At 37.9% G+C, this 25719-nt stretch overlaps 1 protein-coding gene across 5 annotated transcripts in view; it reads left to right on the top strand.

Annotated features, from left to right (window-relative positions):
- The window catches only part of RGS6 (regulator of G protein signaling 6), a 548429-nt gene that overhangs the window by 358395 nt on the left and 164315 nt on the right, over positions 1 to 25719 (top strand). For all 5 annotated transcript variants that reach the window (XM_041759142.1, XM_041759143.1, XM_041759144.1 and 2 more), the window contains exon 3: positions 9494 to 9593. In XM_041759142.1, the coding sequence (XP_041615076.1) occupies positions 9494 to 9593 (100 nt within the window). The remainder of the gene's footprint in view (positions 1 to 9493; positions 9594 to 25719) is intronic.

Below are 25719 nucleotides of genomic sequence, written 5' to 3'. Positions count from 1 at the left end.
TCCTTGGGGTCAGAGGGAGGACAGGTCTCATGTTCTTCAATCTTTTCCAAGTGGAAAAAAATTGCAGCAATATTCTAGGACACTGGGTGGACTGGGTTTTCCTTGGAAACAAAAGTATTGTTAGGCTCTTTCCAGCAGTAAGGGGAAGGTGATATACATGTTAAAACTAGAATCTTTCTATAGAAACTTAATATTAAAAGATATATATTCACATTTGGAGCATTTATCCTGCTTACCTAATTATTTGGGCTGTGTTGCCACGTGATATTCCTTGTGGGCTAGTTCTCCCTCGGCAGGCCAGGTTGAAGAATGTGGCAAGATAAAATTGAGATGGGAAATAAAAAAGGATATTTGTTTTTCCATGTATAGAATGTTATGTTGGCATTAATTAATGGGCTACTGTGACCCACTTAAGAAGCCCTTAAAAGTAACCTCTGAGCCACCATCTAATTGGTCCCAGGTAGACCAGAAACTGAAGCGCTTAAAATGTCATGGAAGCAATTACTTCAGGTTATAGACAGATGTTTTTGTTGTCCTCAACTCTGACATCTTCCCCCGAGCAGACTATCACAATCCCTTGGTTTGTCTGTTAAGCTGTTCAGATGGAACAGAGAACAGTGGAATGTGGGGAAATCCACCCACTTCCTCTCTAAAATACTAATCTATTTTGGAAACAATGCAGACTACTGATTTTCCAGACATTTATTCATGAGTATGGGTCACTATATGTATTAGATTTCTACTGCTGCTATAACAAATTACCTTAGGCTTAATGGTTTAACACAAGATACATTTATACTATAGTACAGTTCTTGTTGTCTGAAGTCTGATGTGGGGGTCTCTAGGCTAAAATCAAGATCTTGGCTGGACTGTATACCTTTTGAAGGCTCTAGGAGACGATCTGTTTCCTTGCCTTTTTCCAAGAGGTCACCACATTCTTTGCCTTATAGTCCATTCCTTCATCTTTAAAGCCAGCAGAGTCTCATGTCTCGGACATTTTTTTCTGTGGTCACATCTCTCTCTAAATGACTTAGCTGGGAAGAGTCTTCATCTTTCAAGATGATTAGACTGAGTGCACCTACATAACCCAGGATAATCATTCACCCACCTCAAGGTCCTTAACTTGAATCACACCCGCAAAGTCTCTGTTGCCATACAAAGTAACATCTTCACAGTTTCCAGCAATTAGAATGTGGACAGCTTTTGAGGGGATCATTGTTTCTGCCTTCCACACTGTGTACTAAACATTGAAGCCTAGGATGTGGCCTCATCATCTGCATTTTCTTCTACTCTGCTAAAGACTTAGGTGAACCAGGGTCTGCTTGGAAGTTGCCCTGACATCTGGGATAGTGATCCCAGGAGACAGCTCTGGGGCAAGACTGCCTGGGTTTGATACCAGTGATATCATTATTCAACAGCCTCATGTGGCCTTGGACAATTTGCTTGCCCTAAGTATCAGTGTGGTTTTTTTTTTTTTTTATAAAGGGCGGAGAATAAGAAGCAGATGGCGTGCAAATTAGGGCAATTTGAGAAGATTATAATAGAGATTTTAGGTCCTTTCCCATTGCTAGAACGTCTTCTTGATCAGTGTCCCTTTTCCTCATAGCTGGCCTTCTGCAGTCAGAGATTCCTTATTCTATGGCTCACCCAAAGGACCCGCTCCACTCATTTCCAAGCAAACAATAGATGCTTATACAAGAGACACTATGCCTTCTAAAGCTTTGCCATTCCTTCAAGCTGAGGGGAGTCATTTGTTCTAAAATATCATCAATAAAACATTTATTCACTAACCAAAAACGTCATTCTTGTCTGTTTTTCTCTTCAAGTAAATGGGGGAAAATGTTTTCCATAAAAGTAATTTATGAAGCACTACATATAGTAATACTAAGACCATAAAAATAAGCTTCCAGGAGACAATACAAGTAAAACAACTTTGTCCTTTTACCCTGGCATTGCCCCTGGGTAATGTCAGGCATAGTACATTAGGGAGCTGCTCTAAGCTCAACTGATACTCGGGTGCCTATTGAACAATTCTTTGAACATTGTAGCTAAGATTCATTTATTTAATTCATTTCCAAAGCAGAATGATCTTTAAAAATGTAAACACCAAGTTCACTTTAAAGTTCAGATATTACCACCCATAAGATACTAATATATTAAGCATCCCATTTAATGCTGGAATCCAAGACAAAGTTCTTGAAGAATATAATGCTTATGGTGGGTGCCGGGATGGCTCAGTTGTTAAGTATGCGACACTTGATTTCAGCTCAGGTCATGATATCAAGCCCCATGTTAGGCTCTGCACTGGGCATGAAGCCTGCTTGAGATTTTCTCTTTCCCTCTCCCTCTGACCCTCCCCAACCCTGTGCACACATACATGCTTTCTCTCTCTATCCTTAAAAAAAATAGTACGCATGAGATGGAAGCAATTTCAATGTCCCTCAATAGATGAATGGATAAAGAAAATTATATATATATATGAAATATATCTATATCTATCTATCCATCCATCTATCCATCCATCCATCCATCCATCCATCCATCCATAATGGGATATTACTCAGCCATTAAAACAGAATGAAATCTTGCCATCTGCAGCAATATGGATGGACTTTGAGACCATTATGCTAAGAGAAATAAGAGAGAAAGACATATGACTTCACTTAAATGTGGAAAACAAAGCAAATGAACAAACAAAACAAGTGCAAACAAACTCATTGATACAAAGAACAAACTGATGATCCATGATGAGAGAGAACAGACTGTCTTTTATTCACTGGTGGCTGATACAGAGAAAAAACTGGTGGGGAGGGAGATGGAGGGATGGGCAAAACAGGTGAAGGGGATTAAGAGGTATAATCTTACAGTTATAAAATAAAGAAGACAAGGGGATGTAGAGTACAGCATAGGGAATATAGTCAATAATATTGTAGCAACTGGGTCTGGTGACAGTTGGTAACTAGGTTTATTGTGGTGACCATTTTATATGCAAATATTGAATCACTAGGTTGTACATCTGAAACTAGTATAATATTGCATGTCAATTATTCTTCAATTTAAAAAAGGAATAGAATAGCACTCATGTCATTCATATAATTATTCATCAATAAATATTTACTGAGCACCTACTATTAGGATTAAATGATCAGAAAAATAGTCAAATGGGAAAAGCAAGTACAAGTTAAAGTGATAATTGATATAGAGAAAAGACAGAGGGTCCTAACAGACCTTATAACAGAATAAGCACTGAGAAACCATAGACAGATTTTAAGCAGGGGAGTTAAACGATGAATTTTTTCCTTTAAGGATATCACACGAGCTACAATATGGAGAACAGATCAGAGAGGAGTCAGGCCTGCCTGGTCATCCTTTATGAATGTTCTTTAATACAGGATCTTTGTGGCGGACAATGTTATTTGGTGAAACTAACCCTGTTTTTATTCCCCCTCTCCCATGCTTCCATGTGATATGGAGGTTGGATAAGCTGAATACCCTTTGCCCAGCTCCCTTTACCATGCGACATGCTCTGGCCAATGAGACTAGAGCACAGATCTGTTGGCCTCTTCTGGGAAGATGTGTGCTTTCTGGATAAAAGGAACAAGTACAGATCTACCAACACTCTGCCCTTCTTCCTGCCTTTCTTCTTATTGTCAAAAGTAGAAGTGACGCCTAGAGCTGAGGCCACTCTCTGGCAAGCACGAGGGAAAGGCCAAGATGATGATTCACATAGAATTGCATAACCCCAGTAATGCTATCAGCCATCCATGCACAAATTGCTTGTTATTTGGGAAAAATAATTCCCCATGTTTAGAGGTTGGATTTTTTTTTAACTTTCTATCAAAAGCATTTCAGGCTGATACAATGATTCAGAAGTAAGTTTAACTGAAAATAAATTAACAGGCATTTCAATCATTGTCATAGCTAGCACAAGGACTCTGAGGATTTCCCTCCTGCCGTTGAAATCACCATCTTTTGAATGGGATGGTGAAAGAGGGAGGGAGGGGTTCCCCTTTTTGATGACCTCTGAAAGTAGTATTCCTTAGTGTTTCACTGTCAAGCTCTTTTGAGCCTGTACTTGGCTCTGCTGCCACATCCTTAACTTTGAACCCCGATGCCAGAATCTTTCTGAACTGTATTAGTCCATGATGAAAAGGAACAGACTTTTACCCACTTCTGTAACTGTAGAAACTAAAATTGTGCCTGGCACTTTGTAGGCGCTCAATAAATGTCCACTAACCCGGTAAGTGAAGCTGAGTACATTTATAAGTTGAAAATAGCAATGTGCTATGTTTTTAAAAATAAAAATGAAAAATAGCCTGATCTTATGGAACACATATGGGGACAGAGCATGCTCAGTGAAGCATACACATTTTGGATTAAGAAATATGATTATCACTTGCCAGCTCTGATTCCTGCCTCTGGGCTGATAAGATGTGTCCAAAGAGTCATTTTCACTCATTCATAGACACCAAAACAGAAAGGGTCTTTAATGAAATGCAGGAGCTGGAATGACAGGCATTAGTGGCGAAAAATAGGCAATTGATTGCAAAGTCAAGATGAAACGCTTCAATAAAAAAGACCTTCATGCCTGAGGCATACTTTTTTGCTAAAATTGTGGTGGGTATATATATATTTATTTTTAATAATGGCAATATAGTTTTCCTATTCTTGAAGTTTTTAAATCTTCCACTGAGGAAAAATTGGAGGAGCTAAATAAATCAGTTCACTAGATAATTAACTTACACAAACAAAACTAATATTGGCCTTTTGTCATTTCTGTTGGGAGTGTCATCTGTATAAGCAGAGATGAGCAGGCAAGGAACTGATCAGTAAGGAACAGTGTCAGGGCCTCTTTAGATCATGTCTCTGTCTGGCTTCTAATGCCGTTTGTCCAAAATGATTTCTTAAAACACCAAAACTTCCCAGTCCTGCTGTGCACATCACCTTGCACCTCAGCCCAGGGAAGAGTTCTGTATGGAGCCATCTGGCCAATGGGCAGCAGGGAGAATGGAAAGCCAGAGACGTGATTGCCTGTCCTGTCCTTTTCTTACAGACACAGCCTTACATTTGTCAAGTCAGGGAAAGTTCTTGTGTCTTAGAACTAGAAATCTTAGTTTAGCCATCAGGCCTATCACTGTAGAGATGAGGGCACTATATCCAGAGAGGTTAAGTAACTTGTCCAAGGTTGACACAGCAAATCAGTGAAGCTGAGGCTAGCCTTTCTCCTGGGCTTCAGACCAGTGTTCTTCCTGCAGTCCTGCTTCGGCCTCACTTTGTGGACAGGTGGTTGCTTCTCCCCACTCCTCTTACACCCCACACTTATTTCAGTGAATTATGTCTACTGTCTCATGACACTCCTCAATTCAAAGGAAACCCACCCTATAGTGTAACGGTTCCCATTTTCCCTGCTCTTTGGAAGAATGTTCTACGTGCATGTCAGTGCTGAGTCTTGAGCTCCTTTGTAGGAGGGTGTCCTGGTTGTTGGGACTCATCCAGGCAGAACCAGATGAGTTGGTCAAGGAGCTTTTCTGCATTACTTGCTGTCAAACAACAGCCATGTCTTATTGATTGGCACAGGGAAATTTAGGTCCAACATTCTCCCTAATGATACAGAGCTTCATATTAAATAAAGGATGTCAAGAAATTGATGTTGCTCTTCTTCAGGAACAAAAGGTGTCTGAAGTTAGATGGGACTGAATAACCAAGAAAATATAAATAGACACCCTCCTATCTCCCCAGTCCCCACCCAGGATCTGTGATCCACCATAGAAGATAAATCTTGCCAAGTCTCTGGGACAAAGGAAGAAAAAACACAGAGCAGCTAGGCATCAGCAGTCATTGGACCAAAATAAATTCTGAGACGGTTGATAATCTGATTATCTGGATCAATTTCTCTGTTTCCTTCTCTACCCCCTTAGGACTGAGCTGAACTTCCCCTTCAATGCAAACAGTATTAGGTGCCTTGCATCTGAAGAGCATGTCAGCAGACACTGGTCAAAAATAAGAGGAATCTTGGATTTGATGGAGTTTGGACATTAGAGTCAGGAAGACTTGGGCAAGAATTTGGACTTTGCCACTTACTAGCCATTTGTCCTTGGATAAATCTAACCTTCTGAGCCTAAATTTCAATATCTTTACTAAATAACTTTTAAGACTGAGAAATTAATTAGATAATTTATTTAAAATAATACCGGGGACAGTGTTGATCATTTGTAGATGTTCTGAAAATATTTGCCATTATAATTTATATAGCCTCCTGGGATCCGACTCTGGATTTTTTGGTAGGTCTGTACTCTCTGCATGTCACCAGAAAACTTGACCAAAAAAAAAAAAAATCAGAAGCAGTATTATTAGCTGATGTTGCAGAAGACCATGCTCCACAATCAAACTCAGCTATCACAAATTTTCCTGACACAACAGAATGAGCTACAGAAGAGTATAGGCCCTAAGAATTTTTTAAGTAAATTGTGGATGGTATTATTGGAATTTCTGCATTCGTAAAAAGCACTGGATTTTAGTATACCCCACCTCTAGGATTCTTGATTCTTATTACTGTTTGTGTGGCTTCAGCAATTTTTGATAGGTGCATTTATTTTAGAGCCCTGCTGTGTCAGTAAGCTATAGCCACAATTTTTCCGGATAGTAAACCACCCAAACTCAGGGCCATATAACAATAAACTCATGAGTGTGCAGATCAACTACGATTTGACCTATCTGGCTGTAGGTTGGGTCCCTTCTGATCCAGATGTCTCTCATCCTCCTTGCGACAACTATCTGATATAGGAATGCAGGAGAAGAGGGTGAGCATGACCATGCAGGTACATTGAAAGCCTCTGCTAACCTCACGTTCAGTATCCTCCCATTAGCCAGGCAAGTCACATGGCCAAACCCAAAGGTCAAGGGGCAGACTCATGGATTTGGGTAAATATTAATACTATGGAGAAGTCAAGATTTGGGGACCAATGAACATTCTTCCACACTTCTGGTGTTGTAAACTATTGCTGCAATGTAATTCCCTTTCTGGTCACTTAAGGGTGTTGTCTTTTTGACCTGGCTATAACCTCTGATAAATAATATACCTCATACATCTTGGCATATTGTGAGCCCACATGAGAAGATAGGTAGGTATTCTTTAATAAATATGTCCTTTTAAGATTTGGTGTTGGGATGAAATGACTTCATAGAGCATGGAAGAAGAGAACTGTGGAGCATGCCTCTGCACAGCCAGTCGTTCAATCCAGCCCACATCAGCAGGGACTGGTAATTACTATCATCTAATGGCAAGTCAAGAGTCTAACTGAATTGAAATATTGGCTTCCCTCCAATTCCCAATGATTTTGAGTCCATTCTATAAAAAGCATCAATGTAACTGATACATGTGGGTTCAGATAGCACACCAGATCAAAGGCATAGATTACTTTGAAAATATGACATTTTTTCTAGGAATAACTCTTCTTGACTATTAGTAAGGAATACTCAGACTACTCTAAATCATTGGGCTGAGGTGAAGGGCAGTAAGGCAGGGCAGTAGCTGAGACGGTAACATGAATGTGGATGAAAAATCTTCTTATCCTGTCACTTACCAGAGAATAACCTTTATTCTTAGCATGATATATTCATCTACTCCCTAAAGGGCCAGGAGCTTAAGATTCTTTCTCATTATCACTACTTCTCGGAAAAACCCAGAAATAACCAGAGGAAAGTGGTCTTCCTGCTTGGCTGCTTTTCTGGGAATCTTATTGAAGGCAGCACAGCTCAGGGGTTAGAAACCTGAGCTCTGAAGTCTGTGGCTGTGTTTAAACTCAACTGGGTAGCTGTGTGACTTTGAGAAGGTTGCTTAACCTCTGTGGTGGTCATTGGGGCTGTTCACAGATGGTCAGTTTCCCTTTCCTCCTGGCACCCAAAAGACTCAACCCCCTGGCTCCTTTGTAGTTGGGTGGTGCCATGTAACTAGTTCTGGCCAAAGAATTGTGAGCAAAGGTGTTGTATATAGGGTTTCTTGGCTATAACATTTAATAATCAATGCAAAATTCTCCAGAATTCTCTCTTGTCCCTCTAGCACAATGATGAGCAACATTCAAGATGGTGACCATTCCATCAACCTGGGTCACAGAATAACTACAATGAGCAGAGGCCCCCTGGTGACCTGTGATAGACTTGAAGCATGAGAAAGAAATAAACTTGTTTGTACCCAGCCGTTATGATTTTGAGGGTTATTTGTTACAATAACCTGATCTACCCTGGTTTGATATGTGAAAAGTGAGGGTAACATAGAATCTAGATTATGAAATAATCATGAAAATTAAGTAGGTTAATATATGTACGATATTGTGCCACATAGTAAATTCTTAATATAGTTTAGCTATTGTATTTAATTAAGTAATTTTGCATTCTAACTAGTCTCTAATGAGTTATTTATATCTTTCAAGTAAGTTGCTGTGCGATTTTGAGAAATTCAACCTCAAATTGCAATACCAGTATGTTAGACTAGATGGGCTAGAGTTTTAAATCTCTAGACTTAAAGTTATGTGCATTTTTTATGGAAATACTCAGAGGACCCATCTTGGTGTTTCACAAATATTCTGTTGAGTAGGGGAACAAGATATGTGATAAAACTAAACATCATTTTCTCCCTTTTCCCAGTTGCTCCCTACCCCCAACTTCCCAAACAATAAGATCTATGTCCTTGTCAAAGATTGTTCTGTATTCTATTCTGAAACTTTCTGCCCAGGAAATTACATCTGGCCTGTAAATTCTTAGCTACAAATTGATTTCCCAATTTATGCACCTATATTCTTAGTAATCCATCTTCTCTCTCGGTTCTGTATTCAACATAAATACGTAATATCTTGTTTTATTAATAAAATCTCACTGGCTTCAAGCCACAGCCCACCATGGTCTTTCTTTTGGCAGTATGGTCTTCTTTAGTCCCAAAGGAGTTCCGCTTTAATCCTGGCTCGAAGTGACCTACGCTCACACCACTGCAACCAACCACTGAAACCTGTCCTCCAATTTCTCTGGATCAGAACTTTCCACATCTTGATTTACAGTATTTATTTTTTTCTCCTTTGTGATACTGTCTGGATCCTACACTGGTCCCAAAGGCCACATAGCTCATATTGTTCAGCCTATATATAAACCAAATTTGGAAAAGAGGAGGAATCTCATTGCATACATATTGACTTCCATGTTGGAATCAGTTCATTAGGAATCCTAATATTTTTCCCTCCTTACCTTCTTGATCTAGGAGTCTTTAGACCATGCTTTATGTTCCTGTGTGTATAACCTTATGGCCTCCCCACCCACCTCTAGTGCTTGGTTTATTATAGATCCTGCTACTGTGTTTATTGACTGTCTAGGTGGAGGACTTTTTTTTATATCTATTGTTCATACATATTCATGCATGTTCATTTTGGGAGGAAGTGACATTTCTTTATCCTCTTTCAGAGGATTACTTTATGGGAGGAAGTGACATTTCTTTATTCTCTTTCAGATTGAAGATATCATTACGAAGATGCAAGATGACAAGACAGGTGGTGTGCCCATCAGAACAGTCAAGAGCTTTCTCTCCAAAATTCCCAGTGTTGTCACAGGTAAACATTGTCCTTTCGAGTGTTGGTGGCAATAGGAGAAGGCTGCTAAAAAGAGTTGTGTAGTCTTGATTGTTTCCTGGGATGTGTCTAAGAATTTGTGAATAGTAAAGATGATACATTCAATGTGCTTCTTAATGTCAAATTCTGGTCATGGTTTCTGAAAGCTACTCTTTGCCAGTGATTCAGAATGGTCTTACCATGACCAACCCTTCTGTGTACAGGTTGAGGCTTCTAGAAAGAAACAAACTCATTAGTGAACTGGATAGCCCATCAGTAACTTGGCTTATAAGATATACACAAGCACAGATATATTAAAGAAAGTACTTTAGTTTTAAACAAGCTTTAAGAAAGTCTTACATACAAATTCTACAAAATGCTTGTATTTTAAGTTTTTAAACTCATTATACTTGAACTTTTGAAAGAAGTGATTTTAGAATATTTTCTGCATTACTTTGAGGACTTTGTATATTTTGTATGCTCAAACATTAAAAAAAATTAACTATGATATGTGGCAAACACATGGGTATAGTTTCAAGTATAATATTAAAATGGACCACCTGTGCCTACCACCTTTGCTTGCTAAATAACATTTCATCAGTATCTTAGAGCCCCTCTGAAGCTAATGGATAACATCTGCCTCCCTTTCTGCTATAAGTAATCAATATCTACTTTTTATCCTAATCAGTTTCTTTTCTTCATAATTTTACCACATGGGTGTGTGTCCCTTTTATCTAAACAAAAAAACAAATAAATTAAAATGAAATTTTAGGTAGTTTTCTCATTATCAAAATATAGCTATTTCCTTTCCAAATTATAGAATAATTAAAATAAAAAATAAAAAATACTAACAATACCAAGTGCTAGTGAGGCTATAGAGCAACTGGAACTCACACATTGCTAGGAGAAAGGTAAAATGCAGCTACTCTGGAAATTTCTTATAATGTTAGACAAATGCTTACCATCTAACCCAAAATCCCACTCCTTTGGTATTTATCCGAGAGAAATGAAAACATGCATTCAGACGAAAACTTGTAAATATATATGACAACTTTATTTATAATCTCCAAAGCCTGAACACAACCCAAATGCCCTTCAATGGGTGAATGAACAAACTGTGGTAGACCCATCTTCATCAATGAAAAGGAGTGAATCATTGATATAGGAACTAACTTAGATGAACCTCAAAATTATTTTTCTGAGTGAAAGAAGCCAATCTCAAAATATTACATGCTATATGATTCCATTTATATAACATTCTAAAAAAGCCCAAAACTATAGTGATGGAGAATGGATCAGTAGTTGCCAAAGATTGAGAGCTGGGGGAGCATATGACTATAAAGAGGTCACACAAAGGAGTTTTATAAGGTTACAGTGGAACTATTTTGTATCCTGATTGTGGTGGTGGTAGTGATGACATCTATACATAGGTCAAAATTCATAGAATAGCACACCAAAAAAAAAAAAAAAGAGGCTAATATTAGTATGTTACCTTAAAAAATAAATACACTCAACTGAGGTACCCATTAGTATCCTAAATCATTATTCAGACTGTCACTGTTTGAACTCGGGTACCAAATAGATCTGGATAATGAAGGATGATTGTATTGTTAGTATGCTCTAATTTTGAAATTTATATAAATTAAATTATAATATTGGCTGTGATATATTTTCATAACTTCTGGATTTTGCTTGATAAAATGTTTATGATTTTTTTAAATGTTTATGATTTTTAAATCTATTTTCATGGGAAGATTAGTTTGTTGTTTTTCTTACACTGGTTGCTGGCTTGGGTATCAAATTTATGGTAGACTACTAAGATGAACCATGGAGTATATTTCTTTTGTTGATATTGTGGTTGTTCTCTGAAAAAATTTTTCTCTTTAATCTAGATTTAGGTGTTTAGTTTCAATTATTTTATTTATTTTTAGAAATTCCATCTGGTTCTTTTTCCAATATACTTGGTCATTCATTCAACACATATCTATTGAGTGTTTACTATTTTCTAAGTGTTACTAGGCAGTGGGGATTCAGAAAAAGTAAATGAAACAAATCAAAATGTCTGTTCATGGAATTATAGATTCTAGTGGAGGAGACAACAAAATAAATAAGGAAAATTTTCAAGATTTGAGGTAGTGATAAAAGCCGAAGAGAAAAATAAAGTGCAAAAGGGGGATAGTATCACAACTTTGGAACGGATGGCCAAAGAAGAATTATCTGGCCAGGTAACATTTGAGTAAAGATGGAAGAGAGATGAAGGATTGAGTCACATGGATATTGAGGGGAAAGAGCATTCCAGAAACCAAGCCCTAAATCTCCAAGGCAGGCATGTTCTGGAGTATAAAAATCAGGTAGAAAAACAACAATAGCAACAACAGAAGGAACAGCTAGAGATGAAGAGGAAAATCAGGAGAACATGGTTTCTTGGATGCCACATTTTCTAGAAAGGAAGAATAGTGTGATCTACTACTGTGTCAAAAGCTGTTGATAATCAAGTAAGATAAGCACTGAGAATCAACCATTGAATGTAGAAACAATTGAATTCCACTCCTGACCTTGATAAGTGCACATTCCATGAAGGATTTGGGGGAAGGAGTGCAAAAAGCCTTATTGTAGTGGATTCAAGTCAGAATGGGAGGAGGGTGATTTGAGGTAGTGAGTATAATTAATCTTTGAAGGAGTTTTCCTTAAAAAGAAGAAATATAGCAGGATCTAGAGGGGTAAATAGAGTCAGGACATGTAGGTTTTTTAAGTAATATGAAAGTGACAGTACGCTCATATGATGATGGTGATGACTCAGTAGGGAGGGGAAAATGCTGCAGGAGAAAGAGGAAAAATTTAAGAAGCAATATCAATGAATAGGTAAGAGATGGAATCTGGTGCTCTTTAGTTGAGTGGCTCTAGCTAGAAACATGTACAATTTATTCATAAAAAGAGGAGTAAAGGCACAGTAGATGAACCAAGTTACAAATAAGCATGGTGATGTGGTGGGAGCTTGTAAGAGTCTCCTTCTAATTGTTTCTATTTTCTTAGTAATTTGGAAAGGAAAGAAGGTAGAGATGTCAGGTTTGAGAAGAGATCAGAAGCTGCGACTTAGTCATTTAGGGGTGTAAAGAGGTTGTCTGGACTAAAGAAATAGAGTTTTGGCTGTGAGGTAGCATTAAGGACCCTCTTGAGATTATTAATATTTATGAATTTAAAGAGAGGCTATTCTTTCTCCATCCACATTTAGCTCTCTGGACTTGGATATGTATCAGGTAGAAAGCTGGACTTAATTAAAGCTATAGCAAGTATGAGAGTATAATAAATCAAGAGAGAGGAAAGAGAGTGACTGAAATGATTGACCATTAAATTTTAACTGAGTAAGGAAGAAAGTGAAACATGAGATGCGTGAGCAATAGCGAAGAGTAGTGATGACCATGAACTGTAAGTCCAGTAGAAAAGGAGTTTTGGAATTGGAAGCCAAAGTAAGAGAACTAGAAATGTAGGGAGTGGTGATTGGATACTAGAATGTTTGAAATTGGGATTATGAAGGGGTTTCAATGTGTTGGTGGTCACTAGATAAGAGGTAGGTATGACCATGGAAATAAATGATTGAGATGGGATAGAAGGCAAAATCATTAAAAGAGAGGAGGTCAAGGAACTAAGGGGCCATGATTTGGGAAGGCTGAGCTATGTGAATATTGAAATCACTATTGGGGGATAATAAGAGAGGGAGATTGTGAGTCTGTGGTTAAAATCTTCATAGAAGGAGAGACAGAGACCTAGGCATCAGTAGATGACTTTCACAAATAAGAGTTATAGGTGGTTTAACCTGATGTTATGAGAGTTTTTGGAGAAGAGGCAGGGAATGAAGACAGTCTAAAAGAAGACATGAGAAGCTAGGGCATTGCTTACCTGCCTTCAAAATCATGGTGTGTACAGCATGGGAGAAAAAATAGCCACCACCTCAGAGGGCTGCAGGGAACCAGAGCCACCAGGGAAGAATAAGAAGATGAAGGGAATATTAATTGAAAAGGATGAAGATATGAAAAATTTTGCTTATGACTGACCATGAGTTCCAGAGGGCAAATTTCAGGAAATGGTATATACATAACTTGGGTAATAAATGTCCACAGTTTGCTATGTACCAGGCACTAAAGTAGTCATAGGAGATGTTAAGATAAATAAAAACCCAGTCTCTGCTTTTCAAAAGGTGTAAATCTAATGAGAGAAACAGTCACAGGCAGACCAATAATTACATGAGCAATGTGTTATGATAGAAAATGAACAAAGTCCAGAAGAAAGAATCATGTGTTTTTCTTGAGTAGGTCTAGAACATTTCTCTGAAGTTGTGTATTATTTTTCTATTGCTGTGTAACCAGCTACCACAAATCACAGTGATTTTTTAATTTCTCATGATCTTGATTCTATGAATTAGTGATCTAGCCAGTTCTGCTAGTCTTACCCTTGAGGCCCTGGTCATCTGATGGTTGAGTGGAGACTAGAGGTCTTTGATGGCCTTACTCATTTGTCTGGCAGCAGTGCTTACTCCTAGATGGGGCTTCAGTTCCCCTCTGTGTCCCCTTGAATCACCCAGCAAGTTATACTGAGCTCCTTCATGGTCTGATGATCTCAAGTTTAAGGATTCTTAAGGCCTAAGCTCCAGAACTCATGCAATGTTAAGTACATGCAATCTGTTCTTCAAAGCAGATCACAAGACCAGCCTAGATTGGGGAGGCTGGGGAAACCAACTCTACCTTCTGGTGTAGAAGTAGAATGCCACACTGACATAGGGAGACATGATTCCTTAGAGGCCATTATTATAATGATCTACTACATGAAATAATTTTAGAACTGGATCTTAAACACAAATTGAAAACTGGGGAAGGTCATTCCAGGCAGAGAAAATAGACTTTTCATGGGCCCAAATGCATGAAAAGTATGCCAGGTTGTAGCAAAGATGAGGTCATTTATGTATGTGTATATGTGTTTGAAAAGAGGAGCACATTGGCCAAACACCCAGAGGAATTAAAAGGATATGAGACTTAACCTTCAAAACAGATTATAGGAGCACCTGGGTGGCTCAGTTGGTTAAGTGTCTGCTTTCAGCTCAGATCATGATCTCAGGGTCTTGGGATTGAGCCCCACATCAGGCTCCCTGCTCAGTAGAGAAGCCTACCTTTCCCTCTCCCTCTGCCACTCCCCCTGCTTGTGCTCTCTTGCTCTCTCTGTCAAATAAATTAAATAAATAAATAAATAATAAATAAATAAATACATAAATAAAATATTTTTAAAAAATAACAGATTGTAAAGGAACATGACTTATAGACTTTATCCCAAAGGTAATTGTTATAAATAGGAGGGGCATCACATCCATATGTTAGAAGCAGGAAGAGACAGGGAGCATGAAAACTGGTTAGGGAATCTTTAGATGAGGGAGTCTAAGCAGAAAATAAGGAGCCACAGTATCAACTGGAACCACAGCTTTAGAGCCACACCTCATTTAATCTTCCCAAAAATCCTGTAAGGTAAGAAGTGTTATTATCTCCATTGTACAGGGGAGGAACCCACTAATTTAAGAGCCTAAGTTACTTTTCCAAGGTCACACAACTAGTCAATCACAGGACCTCGGCCTCCAGCGCCCCCTATGGAAGTAGAGTGACTATAAGATTCCAGACATCTGAGAGAAAGCTACAATATAGAATTGATAGGACTTGGTGACTAGCTGTGGGGCAAAGGGGGACTCATTCAAAATAAGATCCCAGTTAACATGATGGATCGAATATATTCATCTTTTTCTTTTTTGAAACTCCATAAAAATTATAATAAAGGATTTTTTAAAGATAAAATCCCAAAGTTGGAGGCCATTACTATAACATTCCAACGTGAAAAGTAAACATCTTTGGATTAAATAGCCTCCAAAAGATAGTCCAATACAAAAGACAATCAATGCCTCACTCTCAAGATGTGCAGATATGTGAGATCCCCATGGAGAACTATTTCCCAACACAGGAGACAGTAACAACAAAAATTAGGGATCTGAAAAACAAATGGGTATATGGTAACTGGCACAGCTCTGAGGCAATCTACCATCACTAGTCAGTGGAGAAAGCTAAAAAACAACTCTATTTATGTGATGAAGTCCTCAAAAGGCTCAGACACTAGTAGTTCTATCTAGTTAGAATGCATTTTGCCAACATACTTTCTGTTTAACCACCACTGCATGGGCCAGTCACTAACTCAGTGTCTACTACTGAGCACTTTCAGGTCCCACACTGCCAGCACAGCTCAGGCTGGAGTTGATGTTGCCCCTAACACCAGTCAAACTCCAGGACAAAAGATAAATCTCATGCTCAACCTGTTCAAGGTAGCAAACATGACATTCTGCCAGCACCTGCTGTGACACAGGGAACAGTTAGCAATTGGAATATAGGAACCTCAGTTGGCAATGCCCACAAGCACAGAAGAACTTAAGTCTGCACCAGTGGATACTCAGCAGCTACAGACTGAAACAGAATTTAGCTGTAATATTGTCAGATGGAGCCACAGTTGTAGCCAGTCCCATGAGCAGTATGTTTAAATCCATAGCCAGAGTGCTAGCACCAACACAGCAGCCCCAAGCTCTTCACCTCCATCGATGTCCCCTAGAGAAAAATCTAGGATGATATTTCAGGAAAACATTATACCTCCTCGCCCTCCTAAAATTGCTGGTATTAGAGTAGAGACTACATCCAGAAAAAATCTAGATTGCTGAGACCTTCTGGTATGAAACCCAAGGTGGAAATCCATGAATATATGACCACTCTGCTACCGTGCCAATGGAGATTGTATGTACAGAACAGTAATCAGCACACACTGCAGCCTTTTCTCCCACTCAGCACCTCCATCCATCTTTCTAACCTTTAGTGAAATAGCCAATCACCCATCACAAACCAGCAGATACTCTTTCCCCATTTAGGGAGTTTTGTCACCAACATTGAAGTTTCCCCTCCATGGACAACAGCTACTTCTAACTTTCTTCTGTATCAGGACCCCAGTTCCTCAGTAAAGATCAAATGGTAAAGATTTTAAATGATGAATGAAATGAGGCTGCTACTCAGTGTCTACTGTTGAGCACTATCAGTCCCAAACTACCAGCACAGCTCAGGCTGGAGTTGAGGTTGCCCCTAACACCAGTTTTATCCAGGACAAAAGATAAATCCAACACAGTGTTTCTATCACTTATATTGATGGACAATAAACTGTCCATACCTAAATGTGACCTACCAACTGAATAAAATAGAAAGTGACTTCCATGGGAGAGGGAAGGAAGATGGAGACAAATAGGACAATAATGAGTGTCCTGTGGTGAAAGCTAAGATGTATGAGATTCCTCCAAAAGACTGTATTGATGAGGGCATGTAAGTTGTGTCCCAGGGCATCCAAGACCCCATCACTGAGAGAAGCTCTAGAAAGCTACTGATCACCACTTTCTCAGAAGCATGGTGAAAACCATAGATAAGAATACCATTAATCTGAAAGTATCCCTGCTAGAAGGCCCATCTCTGTGCTGTCCAGCAGCTACCCTGAGTTGAGAATCTCACCAACTTATCCAAATCATCCCAAAGATAGAGAAGAAACAACTGTTAGTGACCTACGCCAAATAAATAATACATGGGAATATGCAGATGTGTATGTTTGTAATAGATCAAATGAGTGGGTCTGGGTGAGAGATTCCAAACTAAAGGTTCTAGAGTATAAGGAAAACATCCCATATAAAGAATGCATTTGCCAAAAAAAAAAAAAATCAACATCAAAATAATGGAAAATATACAGACTCAGTAAATAGACTGAAAAAAGAATTTGTGAGGCATAAAGGTATTGGTGATGGGAAGATGGAACATTGAAACAAAGAAAGCTTTCTGGAATTCACAGGTGACATTAAAAGGATCCATGATATCCAGTGACACAAAAAGATCAGAGTTGAGTGGACGTTATTTCTTTCAGATGATTCCCTTTGAAACAGGCTTTATGGTACATTTGTTTACAACTTTTCTAATGTGTTGATGTCTGTCAAATGAAACTAGTGACACAAGAGGTGGTAGGCATTTCTTGATCTTCCATCTTACAAATTAAATTTATCTGGTTAATTCATGCAGGACCCACAGAGAGCCTGTGGCAGAAAGTACCTATTTGGATCATTTATGCTGAAAATAAAACATTTTCCTATCATGTTACTCTGTTCTTTTTTTTTTTTTCTAGCCTTTATATATTTGACCTAACTTTATTGGTCACATCTTTATTATTAATTATTATTTAATAAAAATAAATATAATTTTAAATTCCAATACAGTTAACATACAGTGTTATATTACTTTAGGTGTAAAATATAGTGATTTAACAACTCTATGCATTAAGATAAGTGTACTCTTAATCTCCTTCACCTATTTCATCCATTCCCCTTCATCCTCCCCTCTGATAATCATCTATTTGTTCGCTAGAGTTAAGAGTCTGTTTGGGGTTTGTCTCTTTTTTTTTCCTTTGTTCATTTGTTTTGTTTCTTAAATTCCACATATGATTGAAATCATGTGGTATTTGTCTTACTCTGACTTATTTTGCTTAGCATTATACTCTCTAGATCTCCATTCACGTCATTGCAAATGGAAAGATTTCATTTTCTTTTATGGCTGAGTAATATTCCATTATATATATACATATAGTATATATATATAGTATATATGTGTGTATATATACATATACCACTTCTTCTTTATCCATTTATCAATCAATGGCTACTTCCTTAATTTGGCTATTGTAACTAATGCTGCAGTAAATATGGGAGTGCATCCTTTTAAATTAGTGTTTTTGTACTTTTAGGGTAAGTACCCAGTAGTGTGATTACTGGATCATACTTTAATTCTATTTTTACTTTTTTGAGGAAACTTCTTACTGTTTTCCACAATGGCTACACTAGTTTGCATTTTCACCAACAGTGCAAGAGGGTTCTTTGTTCTCCACATCCTGGCTGACACTTGTTTCCTGTGTTTTTTTGTCTTAACCATTCTGACAAGAGTGAGGTGCTATCTCATTGCAGTTTTTATTTGCATCTCCCTTGATTAGTGATGTCGAGCATCCTCTCATGTGTCATGTCTTCTTTGGAGAAATGTCTGTTCATGTCTTCTGCCCACATATAATTGGATTATTTGTTGTTTTGGTGTTGACTTGTATCAGTTCTTTATATATTTTGGATATTAACTTTTTATTGGGTATGTCATTTGCAAATACCTTCTCCCATTCCAAATAAGTTGTCTTTTAGTTTTGCTGATTATTTTTCTGTGAAGCTTTATATTTTGATGTAGTCCCAATTGTCCATTTTTGCTTTTGTTTCCCTCACCTCAAGAGACCTATCTAGAAAAAATGTTGCTCTGCGCTATGTCAGAGACATTACTACCTATGCTCTCTTCTGGGATTTTTATGGTTTCAGGTCTCATATTTAGGTCCTTAATCCATTTTGTGTTTATTTTTATGTACAGTGTAAGAAAATAGTTCAGCTTCATTCTTTTGCATGTAACTATCCACAGTTTTCCCAACACCATTTGTTGAAGAGACTGTCTTTTCCCCCATTGCATATTCTTGCCTCCTTTGTTGAAGATTAATTGACCATATAATTGTGGGTTTATTTCTGGGCTCTCTGTTCAATTCTATTGATTTATGTGTCTCATGTTGTGCCAGTACCATACTGTTTGGGGCTTTGTAGTATAACTTGAAACTGGAATTATTCTACCTTCAGCTTTGTTTTTCTTTTCCAAGATTGCTTTGACTATTCAGGGTCTCTTGTGTCTCCATATACATTTTAGGATTGATTGTTCTCGTTCTGTGGAAAATGCTGTTGGTATTTTGATAGACTGCATTGTCTGTAAATTGCTTTTGGTAGTATGGACATTTTAACAATATTTGTTCTTCCAATCCATAAGCATGGAATAGCTTTCCATTTGTTTGTGTCATCTTCACTTCACTTCTTTCATCAATATTTTATAGTTTTCAGAGTACAAGTCTTTCACCTCCTTGATTAATTTTATTTCTAGGTATTTTATTTTTTTTGTTGCAGTTGTAAATGGGATTTTTTTCTTAATTTTTCTTCCTGCTGCTTCATTACTAGTGTATAAAAATGCAAAGAATTTCTGTAATATTGATACAAATCCTGAGACCTTACTGAATTTGTTTATCAGTTCTAATAGTTTTTGGTGGAGTCTTTAGGGCTCCCTATATATGGTATCATATCATCTGCAAATAGTGAAAGTTTTACTTCTTCCATATCAATTTGGGTGCCTTTTATTCCTTTTTCATTTTTTAAATAGTTTATTTATTTGTTCATGAAAGACACAGAGAGAGAGAGGCAGAGACATAGGCAGAGGGAGAAGTCGATGTGGGACTTGATTCTTGGACGAGGGATCATCCCTTGAGCTGATGATATATGCTCAACTTCTGAGCTACCCAGGCATTCCTCCTTTTTCTTGTCTGATTGCTGTAGCTAGGATTTCCAGTACTATGTTGAATAAAAATGTTGAGAGTAGACATCCTTGTTTTATTCCTGATCCTAGGGGAAAAGCTCTGTTTTTCACCATTGAGTATGCTGTTAGCTGTGAGTTTTCCATTTATGGCCTTTATTATATTGAGATGTATGCCCTCTAAAATAAATAAATTTAATAAAAATAAAAGACCTTTATTGCTCTAACCCTATTAGACTTTACCCAGTATAAAGACTTGAAGAAGTTTCAGGTTTAGAAGAGAAGACACAGGATCAGTATTAAACATTTTGAGTTGGAGGTTTTGAAAGGATATTTAGGCAGTGTTATCCAGGAGACAGTTGGAAAAGAGGAAATGTCTGGGGGGACATTTTCTATAAGAGATTTGAGTTTAAGAATCATCTGATCCTAAGTGGCAGTGGATTTCAGTGATGTGATGATGGGCCCCTAAAATTTTTATATCTTCATGTATAGGTTATATGCCAGTCTATCCTCTATCTAGTCTGAGATAAAGCACCCCCATATTCTGTAATTTTGAATTTGAAATTTTCCTACTGAGGTGAGAAAATTATCTTAACCTCTCAGACAAAAACTCATGTACAAATTCATAGATGCTGCTAGGATGAAGAAAGTGAAGGGATGACCATTGGTTTACTATGAGTTAGACTTTTTTTTTTTTTTTAAGAGAGAGAGAAAGCATGAGCAGGAGGGAAGGGCAATGGGAGAAAGGAAATCTTAAGAGGCTCCATGTCCAATGCACAGAGCCCAATGCAGGGCTTGATCTCATGTCCCCGAGATCATGACCTGAGCTGAAACCAAGAGTCAGATGCTTAACCAACTGAGTCACCCAGGTGTCCTTGTATGTTAGACATCTTGGGTTTGGGAAGGTCAGCCCAGAGAGTAAATATCCTGAGAAAGGGAATGAATATGTTTAGAAGAAAAAGAGCAAACATAAGAGATAGCCATTAGAATACAATCCCTCCCTAGAAAGTGAAAAATTAAGAGCTATAAGAGATGAGGCTTGAAAATAAATGACCCTCAGGGAACACAGATAGAGAATAGGAGAGAGAAGAAGTAGTGAAGAAAAGTGAAAATCGAACCCAAGATCAAAAGCCAAAGCTCATTGACTTTTGGGAGCAAGGTTCATTTGTTAGAAAGAAAAATAATACTAGCCTATCTCACCTTCCAGAGGCTTGGTATACCTAAGCAAAGTGGACACAGAAAGGGCACCTCGTGATCACCTTAACCACTCCCTCCTCAGGACAGCAGAACAGCATCCTTGGGTCCTCCTTTTTGAATAATAAGTAGGTAACAAAGATGGTTGGAGTTAACATGGTGAGGTTTCTGAGTTTCCAACTTCTAGCCTGCCAGTCCTATCTACTCCCCACTTGCCCTGCATGTGACAGACACATCCTGGGCCAAATGCCTGCCAACTCCAGGAAACCAGCCAGATTGCAAGGCCTTGCCCAGCTGTCACAGACAGTCATTCCAGGATAGTTCTCTGTCACTTAAATGTCATGAGGAATTTTCCAGGGATTTCAAAGTTTAGTTTCTCCTAGTCCACTCTCAGCAACACAATTTCCTAGCATGTAAGAGCCATAGGATTCACCTAGTCTCACTTATTTGCAGACAGGAAAATTGAGTACCAGAGACATGATGTAATGTGCCCAGAAATCACACAGCTTGCTAGGGACTGAACAAGATAGGACCTGGATTTCATACTAACTTTGCAATGCTGTTTCCACTACTTTATGCAAAAAAATTATAGACTTTTTTTTTTTATGATAGTCACAGAGAGAGAGAGAGAGGCAGGGACACAGGCAGAGGGAGAAGCAGGCTCCAGGCACCGGGAGCCCGACGTGGGATTCGATCCCGGGTCTCCAGGATCGCGCCCTGGGCCAAAGGCAGGCGCCAAACCACTGTGCCACCCAGGGATCCCTAGACTCTTGAATTATAATAGTTTAGACTCTTGAATTATAATAGTTTAGATGACTGATGTATTCCCCATGAACATGAGAATCACTTGGGTAACTTGTTAAAAATATAGATCCCAGGGCCTCCCCAGTGGCCTGGGGTCTACTTTTACCCTCTGCCCAGATTATATAATACAACCTGTCTGAATTTGGGAATCAGTACAACCACTGCATTCCTGCCAAATGCTCTCCATTCTCTGCTTTAATAGCTGCCAATGATGAATATCATCATCTCTTATTCATCTTTGGACAACTTTGACCTTTAGAAACTTCTTCTTTATAATGGGTAGAAACTTATCCACCTCCCCATAGTTTCAATCCATTAGTCCCAATTTTTACCTCTTTATCACAGTCAGAGAATAAAGTAATGAATTTGATTAAAAGTACATCCACCTAGCTCTTCTTTATGAATTTTTATTATACAAATAATTTTCAGATTATACACTAGGTATATACATGTAGTTTAACTCTGCTTATCTCAACACATTTCCCCATATGTGCATTTCTATCTCTTTTTATAGTCTACAAATTTATTTATTTTTTTTAAAGATTTTATTTATTTATTCATAAGAGACACACAGAGAGAGAAGCAGAGACATAGGCAGAGGGAGAAGCAGGCTCCACGCAGGGAGCCCGATGTGGGACTCGATCCCCAGGACTCCAGCATCACGCCCTGAGCCAGAAGGCAGGCGCTTAACCACTGAGCCACCCAGGCATCCCTACAAATTTATTTTTAATGGCTTTATGTTGAAATAAAGATTTTAAAGTGTTTTCCTTATGGCTTCTTAGCAGTATGGTCTGGGTAAAAGAATCTTGGGCTATACACTGCTTCAGCGACTTGAGCTGGTAAATGTGTGAACTTTGACCTTCTTTGGGCCTCAGTTTCCTCATCTGTTAATTAATAATTTCGGATTAAACAACATCTGTGGTCCACGTTGGCTCTGCCCTTCTGCAGTTCTTCACCAGATGTATATGAAGGCCTGTCTGAAGTTACCGCATTCCACTTGGTGCTTTTGATATTCTGACCAAATATACTCCTGGGTTAAACTAGGCCATCAATATTCTCTTAAACTGTGATACTTACAGATGAGAATGTAAGAGAATATGGTTAGGAAACTTGAGAGGTACCCCCAAATTAATCAACCTTCTTGATCTTTGTTACTCTCTTTCTGCTCCTATATCATTGAGAGGAAGGGGAACTTAAAAAAAAAAGACTCAAAAAAGAGATAATCTGTTGGGTGCCATGGCAGGCTTAATAGTAGTGTCCAAAGATATTAATGGTATCAGTGATAAAGGGTGTTTACCTATGTGATTAAGTTAAGGATCTTGAGGTGGGGAGATTATCTCAGATAATCTTGTGGGTGGACCCTGAATGCATACACAGATATCCTTATAGAAGAGAGTCAGAGAAAGATTTGACACAGACAAAAGAGGAGAAAGTCACATGATGACAGAGTCAGATTGCAGTGATGTGACCAAAATCAAGGAATGGGCCAAGGACCAGAACTCCCCTAGAGCCTCCAGAAGTAGTATGCCTATACCAACCCCTTGGTTTTGGCCCAGTGAACCTGGTTTCATACTTTTGACCTCCAGATATAGTAGAATAAATCTCTTTTATTCTATGCTGCAAAGTTTGCAGTGGTTTGTTATAGCATCCATAAAGAACTAACACTGCCAAAATTGTACTAAACACATTGTAGCATGAAGACAATGACAGAGTATGTGATGTCATAGAAGGCTGGGATGTTATTAATTGAAAAAAAAAGGGCACAAGTTAATAAATAATTTTCTTTCAAAGTTTAGTGGAAAATATAAATTATAATATTAGTCCTGAAAGCGAACTGCACTGACATGTACTTATATTGTATAATTACTCAGTGAATAATTAATTAGCTTAAATTACTTCATAATGCTATAATACAAATTTTATTTGCCCAAGTCTCAATGTGGATACCTTTTATATATCCTAACTATTTCTGTTATTCCTGCATTTGTAATTAATTTTATTAAATCAATTAGTAGTATATACATATAATTTATTTTTAATTATCATTCCAGAATTTATACATATGTATATATTATTCCCTTCAGTGACCTTGAAGAGTGGCATATTTATTTTAAGAATGCTGTCATTGCTTTATTTCCAGAATTTCTCTCTGATAAGAGGTTTTAAAGCTTTAGAATTTGTTTAAATATCTTCAACAGAAACAAAGCCATAAATCCATATCCATAAATATATGCATACACACATACATATTGTCAAAATAGATTTTCAGTTTTCTGCTTTGGAGAATAGGGAACTAACTAGTCTACTCAAACCAACTGACTGAGAGCAATGCTGAAATCTGAAGGAAAAAAATAAACTTGATATTATTGTAGAGTTAATGAGAGAATGAAGAATTACTGGGCCAAGATTCATGATAATATGAAAATCCATAGATGTAATCCTGGCTCAGGGGACTATTTTTGCCATGGAGAAATTTGTCAATCCAAAGAGGCAACGGCAAAGCTGAGCAGTGCTTTTAATAACATAATGGAATAAAGACAACTAAAATTGGAGATGAGAGACCACTGAAGATGGGCATTCTGGTAAATTCACCACTCTTTGAATTGAGATCCTGAAAGGCTAAAAGTGAAGTGGAAATATTCAATCTCCACACAGACTGAAGGCCGGCTCCCAGTAATTGACACAGACCACAAAAATCTAACTGCTTGATGAAAAGTGATCCCAGGTTGTTTGTGCCCCTTGGCACTTGGAAAAAGCAGTTAACTTTATTCTAGTCCTCCAATTATTTCTACCAATGACTTTCCAAATATAAAGTTGGTATGCAATCAAAGATAACCAGGCACATAAGGAGACAACATGAATGAGAGCTGGTAGAAACAACAGATGACGGAAACAATCTCGAAGGAGCTCCAGACTGAAATTACCAGACACTAACTTTGAAATAATTGTCATGACTATGTTCAAGGAGATAGAGAGCAAAAAGGAAAATTTCAGCAAGGAACTGCAAACCATAAAAAAACAAACAAATAAAAAAATTCTTAGAACATCTTTTTTTTTAAAGATTTTATTTATTTATGCATGAGAGACACAAAGAGAGGCAGAGACATAGGTAGAGGGAGAAGCAGGCTTCCTGGAGGGAGCCTGATGTGGGACTTTGATCCCAGGACCCGGGATCACAACCTGAGCTAAAGACAGATGCTCAACCACCGGGTGCCCCTCATAGAACATTTTTTGTGGATTGTGGCTGAAAAGAGAATCATTGGACTAGAAGTTCATTCAGGAAAAAAGAAAGAAGAAGAAGGCAGAAAGTGAACAGGATTTAAAATTGGGAAGAAAGGGTAAAAGGCATAGAATATATGAGAAAGTGAAACAAATGTTTAATGGAGTCTTAACATATAGAAGAGAGAATAAGGCAGAAACAATATTTGAAGATAAATTAACTGAGAATCTTTCCAAAACTAAAAAAACTAAAACTAAAAATAAACCAGCTCACACATTCAGAAAGCCAAATAATCCTCAAAAAAAAAAAAATCTACACCTAGATAAATTCAGGAAAATTACAGAAAACCAAAGACAAAGAAAGATACAAATTATAAAGACAGCAAGAGGGGAAAAAAAACTAACTTTAAAAAAGTAACAATTAGAACAACAGCTAGTTTTTC

Source organism: Vulpes lagopus, chromosome 6 (assembly GCF_018345385.1).
Source record: "Vulpes lagopus strain Blue_001 chromosome 6, ASM1834538v1, whole genome shotgun sequence".
Taxonomy (NCBI): domain Eukaryota; kingdom Metazoa; phylum Chordata; class Mammalia; order Carnivora; family Canidae; genus Vulpes; species Vulpes lagopus.
The sequence above is the reverse complement of the archived record's forward strand: the minus strand, read 5'-3'. Positions and strand labels throughout refer to the sequence as shown.